Source organism: Sceloporus occidentalis, unplaced genomic scaffold, assembly GCF_023333645.1.
Source record: "Sceloporus occidentalis isolate IW3139 unplaced genomic scaffold, rSceOcc1.0.p SCAF_174, whole genome shotgun sequence".
In the NCBI taxonomy this organism is placed as follows: Eukaryota; Metazoa; Chordata; class Lepidosauria; order Squamata; family Phrynosomatidae; genus Sceloporus; species Sceloporus occidentalis.
Genome location: NW_028317154.1, coordinates 426790 through 445401, shown reverse-complemented (window position 1 = coordinate 445401; position 18612 = coordinate 426790). Strand labels below are relative to the sequence as shown.

General features: G+C 38.2%; 1 protein-coding gene across 1 annotated transcript; it reads right to left on the bottom strand.

Annotated features, from left to right (window-relative positions):
• Positions 1 to 250: 250 nt before the first annotated feature.
• LOC149279097 (LIM homeobox transcription factor 1-alpha-like) lies at positions 251 to 18380 on the bottom strand. The gene is made up of 8 exons (XM_089501405.1): positions 18317 to 18380; positions 15981 to 16161; positions 4145 to 4377; positions 3533 to 3690; positions 2825 to 2902; positions 2013 to 2094; positions 1296 to 1448; positions 251 to 402 (listed from the first exon to the last, which is right to left on the bottom strand). The coding sequence occupies exons 1-8, from the start codon at positions 18378 to 18380 to the stop codon at positions 251 to 253; spliced, it is 1101 nt and encodes a 366-aa protein (XP_089357531.1).
• Between the last annotated feature and the right edge of the window lie 232 nt (positions 18381 to 18612).

The following is an 18612-nucleotide window of genomic DNA, read 5'->3' as shown; positions in this document are numbered from 1 at the left end:
GTGGCACAAAATTCTGAAAACCTGCCTCTAGTCAGCCCTCGCCTGGAGGTCATGTGTAACTCAAATGCTATCCTACTGTACATCTGTGGGACAATATATTCTGGCATAAACATTCCTCAAAGGTTCCAAACAATTGTCATTAAGTTTTGAAAGCTGCCAGATGTCTACAAATATTCTTTAAAGCCAAAAAAAGCACCAATGGACACCAATCATTAGATGGAAAACCACAGTTATGGTTTCATTTCTAAGGTCAGGAGGCAAAGTAAGAGCTCTGCATGGAGTAGAGACGGTCAATGGGGCCCACACGAGCCTGTAAATTGTTGGCCTCAGAGGACGTCAGGAGAGAACCTCCAAGATAATTGAGGCTTTCGCTGTCCATGTCATGGAAAACACTCTCGGCATCTGCAAAGCAGAAAAGATCACTGTACAGTGCACTGACGACAAGTCAGACCAGAGACAACAAAGTGATACGAGGAGGAAAAAAATATTTTATAGGAATCTCAAAGTTTATTCTGAGTATTTATCATTATGGAACAACAAGCAAATCCACAATCCAAAGGATCAATGTGATTAAAAGGTATATAGGTTAATCTAAGACTAATCTAAGATAGAAAGAGCAGGGGGGTCAGGTCGGTAAACGGGGAGAATGCACACAAACGGCTTCTTCAGCCCCTGGATTTACTTATTATTTCTTTTCATTTTGAGCTTTACGAATGAAAGGTTATATTTTATGATATCATTAATATTAGTGTTTTGTTTCTCAAACTCTTTTCTCTTCTTTTGCTTTAGTATTGCGTTTCAGTGGATTTATGCTAACAGTGTATTACTCAATATATTGTGTATTTGGCAATGTGATGACTTTACTCCTGACATTCATAGCTGTTTGCCTTTTAGCCCTGTAGGACACGGCTGATGTGGACACCTAAATTATAACACTGGGCAATCATAATGACTTATTAGTCAGGAGGATGCAGCACATAGCCCTTTGGAGATGGATAATGGTTTCTTTTAAAGGTTGTCCTCGGATGCCACCAGTAAATCAAATTGTGGGTTTTGTTCTCAAATTGGGCCCACAGTTCCCCATATATGGACTTTTTTCCCCCACCACTATCATCTTTGCCCTAGTTCTCACCGATTGGTCTGTCTATCTTTCTCCTGATTGGTTGTTACCATTTAAGCCAATGTTTATAATTACTCAGCACCTCCTCCAGAAATTGTGTCCTGCTATCATAATTAGAAATTTCACTTTTACCAAAACAGATGATTTAGTTGTGTATAGTATTGAGAGTACTCACCATATGGATGCAAATGATCACCAGGCATTTGAGGAGGTGTTAGGCCCTGTCTGTAGAGATCTGTGTTATATACATTATGGTCAATCGGCAAGACCTGTTGCTGCGATATTCTGGAGTATGGCACCATCACGCCTTCCATTCCACTGCCACCATCTGATGGACCAAAAAACACTTCAATGTTTTAGCCACTCTCGCCACCAAGTGCTCTTCTAGTACACTTCCAACACTTCTTCTTAGATTCAAAAAGTAACATAAAAAAACTAAAGAGTGTGCTTACTGTATCCTTCAAGGATTCCTTCCTTATCTCTATTCAGAATTACATACGCCTAGCCAGCCATCAGAAGCAACTGTAACAAGGTTACAGTTCCTTGTAGTTATTTTATCCATGGAACTTACTGCAATAGAGTTTGGGTCCATCACCCTATGTGCATCAGTGCAACCATTTTACTTCCTGTCTTTATGGTCTTATTACTAAACTGAGAATTGATTAAGTAAAATAAAAAAGATTATATTGATCTGAACAAAATATTGGAAAAATGAAATATTTGAAACCTGCAAACGTTCTGTACTCTTCTCCTCCGTAAGACATCTTATGTTGTAGCTACATGTAGTAGTTACAACACGACGACACAGTAGTTATGTAGTACACATAAAATATGTATCATGGATTTTTGTTTTCACCTTCGCTGTCATCGTTGCTTTGTCTGCTGCTTGCGCGATTCACGCGGCCAGACCCGAGCCGCTGTGTTCCAAGTTGTTCGTGATCCTGCTGCTGCTGCCTTCTAGCAATTTTTTTCATCTAAGAAACACAGAATTGTTTCAAATGTTTTTTTTTTCACAGAGGATATAGATTGATGAGTATGATATCACCGAAGATCAACATGTGGTGATGCAAGATAAGTAGCGTAGTAGTAATTGGTGGTGTCTGAAAGAGTCCCATGATGGTGTCCTGGTCACTTCCACTTGCAATGGAACTGACCACTTGACCACTTCACGCTGTTAACACTATAGTTTAGAGGAACATAACAGCAACAAAACTCCAAGGTCAATGGCCTATACAATACAAACTCAACCATCACCACTATGTAGGAAAATATAGACAATAACAGTCTCCAACTGAAACACTCAAAGCGGGACCAGTACGGGTAAAATAACTCCACAATATCTCCACTACAAACACTTTCAATTACATATAAAATCATTAATGGCATTTTGCCTTTATCTCAGATGTATCAGTGCCACTGGTGAGAAGCCATCTCCAAGGAACAGTAACACCAAGTGAATGTTGCTTTTGTTTCATCTGGAAGCTAAGTCCTACTTTTTTGATGCTTATCAATTATCATTTGTTTATATGAGTCTTAGTCAGTATCTATCTTACTTAGGTGTTTTAATGTCATATGTACCAGTGATCAGTGTCACATATATTATATCCACCCCTTTATAACACTTGTAACACTTTTATGACACTGTAGCAGATAAAATACAATGTTTTTGGGGGGTTCTTACTTATATCATGGGCAAATTACTACCTTTGCTCTTTGGTTCTGGAACCAAACTTGAACAACGCGCACAGTCAGCCCTGTCTCCGCTGCCAATGTTTCTCTCACCTGCAAATAAGTGAAATTACGTGTCAATATTATATATAGTTACTGTAATTAAATGATTCAAGTATGCATTATGCGCTACCAACTCAGCCCCTGTTCCAGAAGAAGCCCGGTGAGATGGGTCCATCAAAAGGCATAATTTATACAATGAGATACATTTATTAATCTTAGCTCAATTTACACGCAAATCATTATTTAGTGAATAAAATATATTCTTTTACTAGTTTGGATATAAAATACTTAAAAAATTATAGTTTTCTTCCAATATGGCAAAACCTTACTATTTATGGAGTCATTTTACTTAAATGTACAGATGAAAATTCTATCAATATTGCAATATTCTCATAACAAAAACTTGTCTATACATTTCTCCATCGTATGACATTCATGGAGATGTCACCACTGAGCCTCTCTGAGCCTTAGGGAGCTCTTAGATATTGGAGGAATGCTTTGCAATATAATCTATAGCTACCAGATTATACAGTTTCTAATAAAAGATGGGAGAGCTCTTGAGGAAGATCTTAACTTTATTATTACAATACTTCTTGAAGAAAATTCCTGTTCTTGCTGCTAAGAGGATCAATTATTTACATGATACACTCCATAAACATATTCTATGCGTAATGATTCTACCTTTCTGCATGGCTTGGAAGACACTTCGAATGAAGCTTTGAAGGCCCGGCGCTGTTGTGTTGTAAGTATGGTCCGTGGCCTCTTTGATCTTTTCAGGTCTTTACCATCATCACTTCCTTTGCCCTGCAGATGACTGCCATCCTCATCTTCACTTTTAACTGTGTGGAACACATTGGACATGGGTCATGTGATACATGGCCAATATTAACCACAGGACACAATAGCAGCAGCCCAGTGCCCATGCAATCCCCAGGAACCCAAGGTTGCCTGCTTCTGTTACCCGTTGAAGTCTCCAGCTTAAGTAAGAGGCAAACTAAAGACTCATTACTTAATGTGTGCCATTCAATCTCCTGAGGGGTTTGCCAAGGATAAAAAGAGAGAGATCAACCAGGCACAGATAAACAGATTAATTTCCATATTATGGAGGGATCACATTCAGTGAGTGCCTAGCACGATTTATGGCCCTACAAAGGGAGTAGGGAACAGGGGCCTCCAATGTGAGTTTGTGAATATGGCGGATGCTCTGACCCTCAAGAGATATGCCTTCAACCAAGAACCCAGAGATTGATCTTCCCTTTGGTGTTGGGTGCCAGGTTGATCAAAACAACTGACCTGATCCAGCAGGGGTCAAGCTGAATGTGCTGAGCATTTCTTTCTCTCTCTCGTAGTCACTTCGGCACAATAGTTGTCCCTCTTTCAAAACGAACTCATCTCCACGTTCCAGCCTCTTCTCACACTCACAGCAGTAGAAGCAGGCAACATGGTACACGTTATTGAGGACACGCATTATAAGCTCTGATGGCATCACTGTTTTCAAACAACTGTTACATTTGGTGGCAAAAAGCCTGTAAAAAAAGAAGGGCATTCTGGTTATTAACCAAATGAATTTCCAGTTATTCCTTAATATGACCAACACATGGCATGACATGGCACCAGATGAACACCATTCCTAGGAACCTTACAAGTAAGCTGGTTCTACCAGATATTAAACCCGTAATGATCGATTACAATGATTATATTGTAGGCACTTGTTAATGGTGGCAACCCGCTCTGGAATTGCCACTCTAGGACTAGTATTATATGGCCTAGGCCAGAATACGCCACTGTCCCTATGACTTGAATTACTTACATTCAATCAGGGTTTCACGGGTGATACGCCAGCGAGAAAGCCCGATGGGGCGGTTCAAATATTATTAAATCAGGGTAGAATAAAATTGAGTCAGCGCCAGACATTGGAAAACACCACAAATCGGTCCACTTACCATGAAATCACTGTAACATCCCTGACACTCACTACAATGTTTGCAATAAATATATAAATGGTGTTATTGGCAACAGCAAATGTTGGGGATAAATAAGAAATGTGATATCAGAAAATATACATAACATATTATTTTTTCAATTAGGAATTGTAAAGGTATTATAGTAAGGGCTCTTGTATCTCATGCACACTCAGTTACACAACCTTTAACAACAGTACCACCTCCATTTGAATGTTGCTTTCATACAGCACATAATCCATAATAATTTGCATGGCCTCTTACTATTGCTCCTGTTTTTATATACACCCTGGGTGGGTGAAAGTCTTCCTACATCTCCAAAATATAATTTCTGCTTTTACACTCATCATCTCGGGAGTTATCGCAGTAGCCATAAACTCCCATAGGCAGCTCTGATAATCCCTCCATATCTCTCCTCTCATTGCCCTGTTTCCTATCTGCCTAAAATAATTTTTTTGATACCTTCACACACGCCACCTATAACTTCTCCTATTATTCCATATAAGCTATCTCTATAACGCTTCATATCACCCCATATACCCTATATAACCAGCCTCTACAATTCCTTCTATTACTCCATATAGCCCTTCACTGTAATGCCTATAATTTCTTATAACCCCTTGCCGTTATGTCTTCAATTAATATTGACAACCATCACGTTTGATCACGAACGCAGTTGCGTAGCATTTGGCCCTACCTACTGCCCATCCCTTTCATGTCTGTTGTCTAGGCAGCCTCTTTAACCCAGACGCATACTCTCCTCACCTCCATGCAGGAGAAGGAGGACCTCAGGGGGCCACCCTCATCCTATTGTTCTATATAACCTGTCCTTATAGCGCCTCCTATTGCTCCATACAAACCCTCCGTATAACTCCTCCTTTTGCACCATACCCCAACACTATCGCCATATGTCTTTAGAGTTATCTGGCAGCATATAGGTTAACAAATACAACTGTGTTTTCTCTCCCTTATGCCTCCAGTGCATTTTCTCCTTTGTAATTAGAAAAACACAGGCAGCTCACAGCTAATAAACACCATGTCAGCCTGCATTATGACATAAGGCCCTTTGTATCGGTCCTGCCGTCAGTAGCTCCGGAATAGCCCCCTTTTTTTAATATAGCTAGAATCCAGTTAAGGCGAGGTAATAATGTCTGGATTACCAGTGCTAGCAGATAATAAATCTCTGCTATGTAACCCTGTATCAACAGGAGAATGAAATGAAATTATTGCAGGATTAAACACTAACAGGGATCTGACAGCAATATATTTTACTGTGTGTATGTACCATGTGCGCTTCTGCCTGTTTCTCTAGTTGTGTATATACATCTATCTCAAGATACGTGCATGAAGACAGATTCAACGATGGAGACAGATACATCAACAATCCGTACTGTCTTCTTTGTCTTTCTTTCTCTCTATTTCCATCTTTCCTCTGTCTTCATATCTATATCTCTCTCTTCCTGTCCTTCCTTCCTCTTTAAAACAAGTTAAAAGATGTAGGAGCCCACAGTATTAATTTTTGAGCCATTATCACCTGCTCCTTGGGCATTGTTTGGCATCAATGGGTCGGACTTTATGGTTTCTAGAACCCTACAAGGACTATGTCTCCGACATTCTACACGCACATGCTTGGTAAAATGGGGGAGAAACTTATAGTGACGACCCCCTACCCAGTGCCCTAGCTGCTATCTAGTTTGCTTGTAGGGTAAGACCCCGTCTGTCTCTATATCTATCTACAGCCAGGAACGCAAGGAACTATTGCCATAGCTGCTTATATCTATTGTTTCTAGGTTTTTGTAAAAATGTTGCATGATATTATCTGTTTATAATCAATCCACGTGTCCATCTCTAGAGACACAATTTATTTGATGCCAGCTATACACTAATGTTCAGTCCACACATGTTGATAAATTGCTTTAATTGGTTGGGCGTTGGAATCATTGCTAATTTAATGAGGATTTAAGTAATTTATCTGAACGTGTATACCTTTTATGCTTTTTAGAGTGTGTGCTCCTCCTTGTATATTTTTTTGTGACGGGCATATTTACAGGTTACGATCAAACCTTAGAGTTGGGTAGCCCCTTGTGCCTTATTAATGGTGTCCAGAAAAGGCTGCAAATTGCTTGAGTGTCCCTTTTGGGTTACAAAGCAGTCCCATTGATTCACCTCCTAGGTAAGCAATATAGCCAAGAAAAATTAGATTGGATTAACGAACTTGGGTTACTTTGATGTAGCGTTGGGCTAAGCAATATATGGCCATATAGAGTGATGGAATCTCCAATATTTATGCCTTAGGTGTTTTCTGAATGGGATTCGTTGGGTATTCTTGCTTTGTTTTAAGTAATTAATGGCTAAACCCTTCCCCCAAATCATCTAGAAAATAAGAGCTGTCCTAAAGAAAATGGCATTGGCTTTGGAGTGGGCAATTTTTTTTACTGAGCCCCCGACCTTACAGACTCTGAGTGTTTGAGTAAGTGACAACCCACCACTTTTTATGAGATCTGTGACTCTAAGGCATCAGGTAATCTGATCAGACATTTGATTACATTTCACAGCCTTGTCTTCTTTATTAAAATTTCCCAGAATCCTCTCTGGTGGTTCTTATTGCTTTTGGATGCTAATAAAAGTCTCTCCCTCTGGGAAATACAAGATATGAAAGTGAATCCACTTCCAAACATGTAGTTCTCGCAATATACTACAAGTATTCATTTCAGCTACTTTTGGAGATCAAAATGAATTAACAACCTTTATTAGTGAATTATAGTAACTATAAAATAGTTAATTATCCTCCAGTTTATTTATACTAAAACCAGTAATTAAAGTTTTCAAATAAAAAAGATAAAATACAACATATGTGTGCTTACATCTAGACTCCATTATTTTATTTTAGGCCCTTTTTATCAATGACTATTCACATTTTTTTTAACTTATTTTAGAAATGTAATTACATATAATTACTAGCGCATTCAATCAGTATAATTACATTTAATTGTAGAAATAACATTACTATTTACAATATTGTAAAATAGATAAATGATGTTACTTTATGCTAACTTTAATAGTTTTGTAGGAATATTATATTTATTTATAATATATATATATTTATGTTTATATGTTCTTTATAACATATAAACTAATTTTACTAAGTAAATATTACAATATTTCATAGTTCAATTTGTAATATTAAGGTTTCATTGAATAGAGAGAAAATTAGCTTATATGTGCCTTAAATAACCTAATTCCAATAATATTTTAGAGGTGGTAAACATTCATTTTTTCAATAATTTCTTAATATCATATAATATATAATTAACCTGATATGTGAGAACTATGTGTAAAACAATGATGATGATGCTACTATATAAGCATATAAAGAATTAGGCATCCCTGCTGAGGTTGTAGGGACAGGTGGGAGACATTGAGTCCTCAAAGCTTGTAAATATTACAGTCCTTTCATCACGTGTATTAGAGCTGAGGGCCCGAGGCACCTAAATCTTTTAGCTTAGGGCCCCTAAAATATGGTAAAAAGATGTCTCCGTTTTCAGATGACAGTCCCTTGTCCCAAACAGATTATTCTGTGTTCCTGGAATTGTCCCCTAAAGATATTTTTTGTATCAAACATAACCAGGCATTTACTATAAATGAAATAAAATATATTGGCAATAGTCAATGACATCCTACAAAGCCTCTACAAGCCTTCTACAAAGACTGAATATCTTCCTTAATTATAGTAACATGGAATGTAGAAAAGATTAAAAATGTATCCGTAGTTGCTAATTTTTCTGACCAGGAGAGAAAAATACACCACAGCCCCATATTTACATTTTGACATAATGGAATATTGTTGGCACCCAGAGTTAGTTATTTTTTGAGTTATTGAAAAGGAAGATACTATCCATCCATCTCATTGGTTACTGAAAACCAAACTTCCTTCCAATGGCATATTTTGTCCTACGCCAGCTAAGCTTTAGGTCCATAAGAGACCCTCCATCGCTAAGCCGGAGGCAGATCTCCCTATATGTGATCAGGCCCCCTTGTGCGCCTTTGGGAGTCAGTTGCTTTGGATAAGAATTTTAAGTGTTTAAGAAATAACATTGTTCTGTATTGTATAGATTCTGTGACTTTTCCTAATAAACCAGTTTTCACTACTTGCAACAGAGCAAAAGTTATTGGGTGACTTCAGGGCCTCGAGACCACCGTGGAACTCCAGCCAATCTTGGAAGAGGCTCAGCAACAGCAACCAGTGACCCCAAAAGGGTAGAATATGTATTTTTCCTAGTTCACCCTTAATATAGAATTAACTGTATGTATGTATGTCTTCTATATTTTGTTATTCTTTGTATAAATCCTATATATTGCTTTACTAATTCAGTCAAAAAGTGCCATTCTTGTTTGAAAATGGTGCAAACAACATGGGAGAAGCAACACAACACACACAGAGATCGCAAGGATTGTAGGTGGGATAGAGGCATGGTTAGGGGACAGGGTAGTGCCTTGGCTTTAATTTAATGATTTAGAAACACATTTTCTACAGTTTATATTCACATTATTGTAACTTAAAGGTTGTATACAATGTGACAGACTAATACCCACTAGATTTCTTGAGCTCCTTGAATAAAAAGGATCAGAAGGAATGCATGCAATGTGCTCCAGAAGTCCCAATAGCTAATTCTGGATTTTCCTACTTACATAATTTGTCTAGTTTCAAATATTTTTGCTGTATATCTAAGTACGAGATAATTAAGGGGACAACGTGGACAGATTGATAATTCTTACATATTAAAAACCTCTCAGTAAACAACATTTGGGGAATGCTACAGTAAGCAACAGTGTCACCGGCCACAGGGTCTGTATCATTTAGATTGCCTGAAAATTGCAACAATCTGTGTTATGTAATAAACGTCTTTTTAGCCCAATAGCAGTTTAATGACAGCAAAATTGTCTCAAGGACGTAAGGGCAAAATGCAAATAAAATTGCCTCTGGGGCATGACAATGGTTTTCAACCAATTTTATTCAACAGTGTATTTTACTTTGAAGGTTTTGCTGTTAATTTAACTTAAAAAAAAAAGCATTGAAAGCCACTACTGAGCTCATCTGTTTGGAAACAATGTGGTGGCGTACTGTTTACCTAGCTAGTTACCCAGGTCTGTCTTATTATAGAGATAACTGGATTCTGGTGGAAAAGTGTGCTCAAAATGTCCTCAGATTGGTTCAAAAACGTAAAAATAATTATTTAGACTACATTCTGAAGTAGCTATAGCTAGTTTTCATGTAGTTCACAAGTTTGCCATGCGTACATGACTTCCAGAAGTCCTGCAGGAATCAACAAATGGCCTAGCACGAATTGCAAAAACACCTATGGACTCCATTGTCCTTTCTGGAGAAAGACTGAAGGTGACTCTAAACGTAGGTAGGTCTTACAGACCATCATGTTTGTCTACATTCCAACATTCTTGATTATTAATTATTATCACAAATTAAGGGCTGAAGGATTCAATATCCAACCTTTATAGCCTAGCATTAAGCTAACTTTCCTTTCCTAATTTTTAAATCAACTAAACAGTTACATTTTGTCTCTCAGCAATTTGTAGTCTGGTGGATTAGTCCATAAATTATTATAGCAATGTCCATGAGTTTAAGACCTTATAAAAGCAAAGGTACTGTTGACGGACAATCAGAGCATGTTATATTTTTATTATTAATCATACGAAGAAAATGCCAGCATTCTCAGTTAAACGGCTTCACAGATGAAGTCCACACTCCCGTATAAATGATGTGCAGAAATTTCACAGAAGGTATTGTTCTTATTGCATTACTAATTCTATCCCTGCTATGAACTGATCTTCAGATTGGGCTGTTTAGAATATCATATAGAAAGGGATATCCCCTTCTGCATAATAGGAAGGATTCAAGATAAGCTCAATATCCTGTGTGGTCATATAAAGCCAAAATGCCAGAGGCTATCCCTGCAAGAAAAGAAGGATGCCCATGGGACCAGTCTTAAAATCGTCTTTTATTACAGTTGTAATAAATTCAGAGAGAAAGGGGGGGATATTAAACATGTATGAGCAGTGTTTAATTACATTTCTAGGATCCTGGATTACAACACAATGAAAGGTTACGTAGGAAGTCAAACAAAAATTAAGGCAGGCGTGATGTAATATGGAAATATGAAGGGCCATATCACCGTATTTTTTTTCCTATTTAAAGGAATTAGTAATTAAACACATTCATAATGTTTTCACCGTTAGAAATATTTTACATTGCATGCACACACAAATGCAAGATATAGACAAAATACTGTATGATATCTTAATATGATTTACTGACATTTACTACTGTTATGGAAATGTTTTTAAAGAGCTACACAACGTTGTCACAAAAAAAGTTGCCATAGCTGTATGGAATAAGCCCCCAGAAACGGTGCTGACAAAAATGATGTGGCATGCATGGCTAAGAGCAGCTAGGGTTGGGGCTTTAGCAGCTACCCCATACTACCAGGGACAGATCACCCTATTGGCCAAATGGGCTTTCCAGTGCGCTGCAAATCAACGAGCCAATTGGAGAAACCAACCATTTACAGTATGGAGATCTATGCATGCATGGCAGATCCCTGTAGTATTTCTCGCTCAAAGCAGTGGCCTTCTGAGTTGGCACGTTGGTGCATAATGTTGTTTGCACAGAGGACACACAGCGTTAAAAGAGGACCTCCTTCACAATCTAGGTTCTGGATGGCAACTTTGGAGTGTGCTGCCCTGGGTTAGGCCTCAGGCTATCCCTGGCTTAAGTACATCAATGATGGCTAACACCCTGATCCACTGATTTTAGATCAGGAGTGTGAAACTTCGACCACTTATAGATTATATCAACTATGGATTATAGTGTTTTAATAATAGAATTAACGTCACCTTACATATTCTTGCAGGTGCTCCCCACAGGTGCCAAACCTCCAATACTCATTTTTTAGGCAGAATCCATAACTTATATAAGACTAGCTGACGTTTTCCATAACTGATGTACCATCCACAATATAATACCACTTTCCTTCTTACTCCTTACAATAGATTGACCTATGGTCCTGTGGTCAAGGTAGTGGATGATGGGATTCTATGTCTGTATATAATTGTAGACCTGTTGGATAGTTTTCTATCAAAACAAAATAGGCAGAGATGCTGTACTAAATATTTATCTGGCTACTTGGGCTGCCAACTGCTTGCTTCAATCATTTACCAAATTTATGTCTAAATCACATTTTCTGCAAAATTGGCCAGCCTTCTGTCCTATAAGGATCCAAAAGCCTATGGCTTTACCAGCCTGCCCATAAGGCCATATTATCTTTGTTGCTTAAGGCTCATCCATAACTAGATGTTTATGAGAACATACCTTCTAGCCGACCAACAACCATACCTAGAACTTTTCAGAAATGCCCCAGAGGGTATTAAAAATCTATGTTATATTCAAACAATGCAAGTAACAAACCAAATTGAACTTGGCCTGTCAACTTGCATAACCCCAACTGCAGATCCTTTAATTTCGACAACAAACAACTTCTAAAAATTCAGTTTTACTATTGTTCTTGGACCACATATGTATATTACACAAAAATTAAGATATTATTTTGGCCTAGTTGCACCCATGTCAACAAATATACAGTATAGTTACAATAAATGAGCAAATAGTACACATGCAGGTGCCTATAAAATAACATTTTAAAACAAGCAACAGACTACTGCGGAAAAACAGAGAGTTCAAAGAAAATCCTCATAGAAGGAGAAGTAGATTATTAAACTCTTTTTTGACAGCCCCCACATTTTACAATTCACAAACTCGAGCTTCAAAGTCCAGCAGAGCACAGAAAATCTCACACACATTTAACGCACCAGCACACTGATGCATTTTTTTTGTGTGTTATTGACAGGTTATGATAAGATATAAACCGAGTATTCAAGGATCACGCTCTTTAAACCTGGTGCCAAGGAAAGTCTGTGGACTGCAACGAAAGAAGCATTGCGCTAGGATTAAAGCATTTCAACGCTACACACAACATCTTACTTGTGTGTACCACACGACAGCTGCTAGATTATCAGGCCGTGTCTCATCCCACAGGCCCTGATTCATCCCAAGTTTGTAGGTTTCAAAACCCCTAGCCTTGGTTATTTATGTTTTGTTTTTTTTTTCTTTCTTTTCCAGATAAAGAGGAACTGGGAGATAACTTGGCTTTTATGTGTTGTATCTTGGTTTGTTGGAAGTCTGTTGTCTATGCGGAATTTCGCTAGCAGAGAAACGGGATGTTAAGCTAAATGTTACCTCAAACATCAAACAAACCATTGAGCATTACAAAAAGAAAAAGGTAGCAATGTAAAGCTAATTTTCAGCAGCGTGGCAACCTGGTTGCATTTAGGGACAACCTAAACCCGTAGTTAAAAAATGTCACTGTCAAGTTGAAAGTTGAAGTGTAGCTGAAGTAAAACTATTCATAGATGGCTAGGTTCATACATAACAATGCTCGTGTTAGGCAGCACTCAAATTCTTGGTACCCGAGCAGGACTTCACCCGATCCAAAATAGCAAAATTAAAATAAAACGATATAACTGTTGGATCGAAACGTTGCCACGTGGTAGGATAAACATGTCAATTCACTGACTTATATTTATTTATTTTAATTAAGACTGCACATAACATCACGTGATATTTTATTCTTCTTATTATTTACTTTTACATGTATAATTGTATAGTGCTTCTGAAAGTATATACATTCAAAGGGTTATTCAAAATAAGAATTGAAAGACATTAAGTATTAGATGTTTGCAATATAGCGTAGGAACAAAAACACAGCAAACATATTTTCCCAATTTTTCACCCAATATATACCAAACCAAATAAAAAAGTAACAAAAATGAAAAATAAATTAAAATCCCTTCTCTGTAAATGTATCTTTTCTGACGCACTCATCTGTTTAGCCATCTAGCCTGCCAATGGCACAGAAGTGTACAGTCCTGAAGTCTGCCACTAGAGAAGGCATTACTGCCTACCAGAAAACATGCAGCTACTGGGAAAGAAAACAAAACAGCAACACGGTTGGTTCCACTGATCCTGAAAAAAGGTCATGACTGAGCGATTTAGCAGGGAGGGCAGGAGCTTAATCTTGGCCCCCTCCCGAGGCCTACATTTCCTGGAGACAGCGGACCTCATCTTCTCCCTTCATCACTCCCTAGCACAGGGCCTGATAGAATGTGTGTACTCCAAAATTATACCTAGTTAGTTAATTAGTCACTAACTTTAGTTATTTGATGTAGTGTGATCAGGAATCTCACATTAATATGCGGGATAAAGTTTTGATCAGTCACTTGAGACCGAAATGTTTCTCTTTAGATGAAAAAAAGATTAGAAAATAATAAAAAATAATTTCTCTGCTATTTTTAATCCTATTATATATCATCTTATTAGCTGTCATGGAAGCCTCCATGTCTTGACTTGGTAGGGCCTGAGGGCCAGCCTCCTCCATACAAACTAAGGGCCCTGGCCTTGGAAAGGGTTCTGTTTTTGGGGAGGTGGGTACTAGGGGTCTGTTGGGACTACTTCTTCACCCTGGTATGGACTGCCATGTTTTCCCAATTACCATAGACTCTAAAGACTGTGGAGCTCGGACACAGATTTGGGGTACCTGAATTTGGGAGGGGGATTTTATATTCTGGACTTACAGAACAGAGACCTCTATAGCCAGTATATATACCAAGATCTGATGTCCAGCTGGTTTCGGCCAGAAGTCAAGGAACCGCTCGTGTTTACCACAGACTACAATAGCGACCCCCGACTGGGCTGAGGTGGGCCAAGTGCAAATAATGAGCCATGCGTGTTATATGCCCGTGCGTGTTATATGCCCGTGCGTGTTATACGCCGGTAAATATGGTATATATATATATTGCCGTGAAAAAGCATTTGCCCTTTTCCTATTTCTTCAATTGTTGCATATTTGTCACACATAAATGTTTCAGATCATCTAAACTAATTTTAGTATAATTTTAGAGCAGCAAGATTAAACACAAAATGCGGCTGTTAAATTATTGTTTCATTTATTGAAGGCAAAGATCTAATCAAAACCTATATCACCCATGTAAAAAAGTAACCACCAGAAACATAATAACTGGCTGTGCCACCCTTGGCAGCAACAACTGCAATCACCAATTTGCAATAACAGGCAATGTTTCTTTTGAGCCATTCAGAGGTGGACTTGCTTGTGTGTTTCGGATCGTTGCCCTGCTGCATAACCCAACTGCGCTTGATCTTTAGGTTACAAACTGATGGCTGGACATTAGAATAGGACATGAGGCATCACACTACTACCACCATGTTTGCCTGTTGGTATGATGTTCTTAATGTGGAATGCTGTGTTAGCTTCCAAAAAGTCTTCCAAAAGTTCAACTTTTTACTCATCAGTTGACAGAATATTAGCCCAAATGTGGCAAATGTGAGAATAGCTTTTGTGCTCTTTTTGGTCAGCAGTGGCTTTCGCCTTGTAACTCTCCCATGGATGCCATTTTAGCACAGTCTCTTTCTGATTGTGGAATTGTGAACGCTGACTGTAACTGAGTTCTTTTGTGTCCTCCTGGATTTTCTCCGTTTGTAGATGATGGCTCTCACAGTGGTTCGTTGGAGTCCCAGAGCCTTTGTAACTCTTTCCAGACCGATAGATGTCAATTACTTTGTTTTTTTATCTGTTTTGGAATTTCTTTAGATTGTGGCACCATATGCAGCTTACTTCACATTACAGGACAGGTTCTATTTAATTGATGTTTAGATTCAATAGGACTGGCAGTATTTATGCCTTGGTGTGTCTTGTGAAATTAGACCCAATTCTTAATTCAACTTGGTTAATTGGTTGATTTAGTACCTAAGGTGTAATTTGTTTTTCACATAGGGTCGGGTAGGGTTGTATAGCTTTTTCTTTCTATACATGCATTTTGTATTTACTCTGACAATCTTTGTTTATTATTAAAATTATCATGATGATATGAAACATTTAAGTGTTAGAAATATGCGAAAATAGAGGAAAATGGGAAGAGGGCAAATACCTTTTCTATATATTTACTATATTACTCACAGTAACTGACAATTTAAGTCAGTTTTAGTATGTATGTTATACGGCATGATAACCCAACAGACTTACTTCTCGTAGTCTTCTTTGCAGTATAGTTGTCGGTTCCGGAAGTAGCAAGTTCCAGAAAGTGTTTGGAGACAAGCAGCACACTTCACACAGCATTCATGCCATGATCTCTCATTCACTCTCAGCAGGAACCGATCTGAGATGGTGTTACCACAACCGGCACAAACTTCAGTGAGTTTGGAATCTGAAATTAATAAGAATAAGCCGTATTAGCCCAAGATTTGATGAGATGAGCTAGTTCTGCCACAGAGTTGAGCATACAGAAGGTAAAGAGTGACTTAATTTAAATCTAAATGTTTCCAAAACATTTTAAAGCCATTGGTGGTTTTAATTTTAGATTTTTAGCCTCTGACCACCTCTCATTTGTCAAATGGAGCAAATAGGTTTGATCCATTGTTAGTGGTGAGAGGGAGTGGAGATCATACTATGGCGAAGATCATCTTCGTGATCCCTTGCACTTTATGTGCCATATGGGTCACTTTATACAAACAGCCTTTCTGAAGTGCCACCATTTATTCAGGATGAAGCTGCTATGCAGGGCAAGGGCTTATAAGTGAAAGGTATGTGTATCCCCTAACCACTGTTTAATTTCAACGGGTAATTACACTTGGTATTTGGTTGACGTTGAGAGTTGTGGTTGCAAGAAATGTGGTGCTAGCAGTAGTGGGTTACAAAAGGGTTGATGAATATTGTTCTAAGAATAATATTTCACTCTGGGGTTTGTTCTTGGAACAGTGAGCTTTAGAAAAACTGGAATAGGATGAAAAATCTAATTTTGCTACAAAACCTACTATACATTATGGAATGCTGTTCATTGTTACTGCAACACGCATACTTGGGTATACCTGGGAATTTCTGGAGTCTAATTACCAGGACCCCAGAAGATGGTCTTCTGATGGTGGATTTTGTGTAGAAACTGGCTACTCTTACTCCTCACTCACTAAGTCACAGTGTCTTTACCCATTTACTAATGGCAATGGCATGGATAGTCATGCCTCTTTAACAATGACTCCATGCCATGCTGTTCCTGGGAGATGTCTAAACGTAACCCACATAACGTAAAGCTCACTGCATGCACCCACTTTACAAATGTCTGGGGTGGGGGGTTTACAGATATATACAATGCAGCAGAGTTCTGTCCCAGTGTGCTATCCACCACTTTCATACAACCAATTTTTAACAACGTGACCCATGTTTCCTTCGAGCTTTCAGGCAACTGTATCTGTTTAGAACAAGAATCCAGACAATGTAAATTTGTTTGTGATATTATCTTGCAGTTTATCTCTGGCACTCCTTCAAAGTTAAGTGATGAAGCATTTGAAATGTGTGGGCAGGGAGAATCTCCATCCTATGTACACACAGCTAAACTTGACCTCCATAAAGTCAATCTCCAATGCAAACAGAACTGGAGTGTATTTAAACTCTGTAACATGTAGACACTTAACTCCTTATAGTGTTTTCAGATAAATATATTCATTTGAGGATGTAGTTGTGTAGTTATACCTACAATGTTTCACGTTTGACTTTTATAATTAACGCAAAAAAACTATTTTTCTCAAGCTTCCACAAAAGAAAATTATCTCCCGTGGAAATAGGTGGGACTATTCGGTAGGTTAATTATTTAAATGTCATGGACATTGGAGTGACCTGTGGCGTGGTGACCTATACCTTTACCAGGACAGGTTATTCAATTCATAGAGGTCCACATGTGGCTTCAAGGTGGAACATCATATTGTATACTGGGGATTTGCAATGTGAAGTCACCCAAGGACTACAAGTTCATTATCCTTCTTTCGGTAGAGATCTCAACTACCTCACCTAGAAAACCAGCCACCAATGACGTAAGGTAGATTCAGGTGTGGGAATTGTGGGAACACTGGCTGGACCACAAGATATCATGAGCATACCTAGGAGCTTCCCTGGGCTGGCCCCGGAGCTCTCCCTTCTTTTCTTCTTATGGGAGCCTGGAAGGGACATGCTTGAGACAATGTGTGAGCTAATCATGTGTAGGGGCTAGCCACAAATAGACTTCAAAAGGGGGTAAAGGGATGGGACCTGGGTAGAGAAGTGGGCAGAGCGACCGGCATTCGACAGACTGACCTAGAGGCCTGATAATAATGTCTGATGTCCAGAACCCCCAGGTAAAATTCAAAGAGCTCCACTTGATGAGCCAATTGGATAAAGGTACATACTAAGCCATATGCCACATCCATTCCATCCGAGGACTAGTAAGATATATATATATATATATATATATATATATATATATATATTCAGTATATACATGAGGACAGGCTGGCCAAGTCTAGTGAGCATTAATTAACTATGAAATAACAGGCACTGACCAAATCCAATGAATGAAGAATGTTCTCGACATGCAGAAGGAGTTTCTTCTGTCTTCATATTGATGAGCTTAATGATGATGTTTTAATAGTCCTAAGAGAGAAGAAGTGTTTGTAAAATTATGTACTCAAGAGATGCATCTGGGATCATAATTGTAAAAAAAGGAACAGAGAAAATATTTTAGCAATTTTTATTACAAAAAATATATATTTTTATTCAATTTATGCAATTATTTTATAAGAATATATTCTATTTGTTTTCCAAAAGAACTAAGAGAGGTTTTTCTTATTTT

Excerpts from the sequence above, each read along its gene's own strand:
- LOC149279097 (XM_089501405.1), bottom strand. The coding sequence starts at position 18,380 with ATGAAGACAGAAGAAACTCCTTCTGCATGTCGAGAACATTCTTCATTC. Across the intron at positions 4,378-15,980 it reads TGCAAAGAAGACTACGAGAA|GCTTTTTGCCACCAAATGTA; the intron begins GTAAGTCTGTTG and ends CTTTTTTTACAG. Across the intron at positions 1,449-2,012 it reads CGGGTCTGGCCGCGTGAATC|ATGGTGGCAGTGGAATGGAA; the intron begins GCGCAAGCAGCA and ends TTGGTCCATCAG.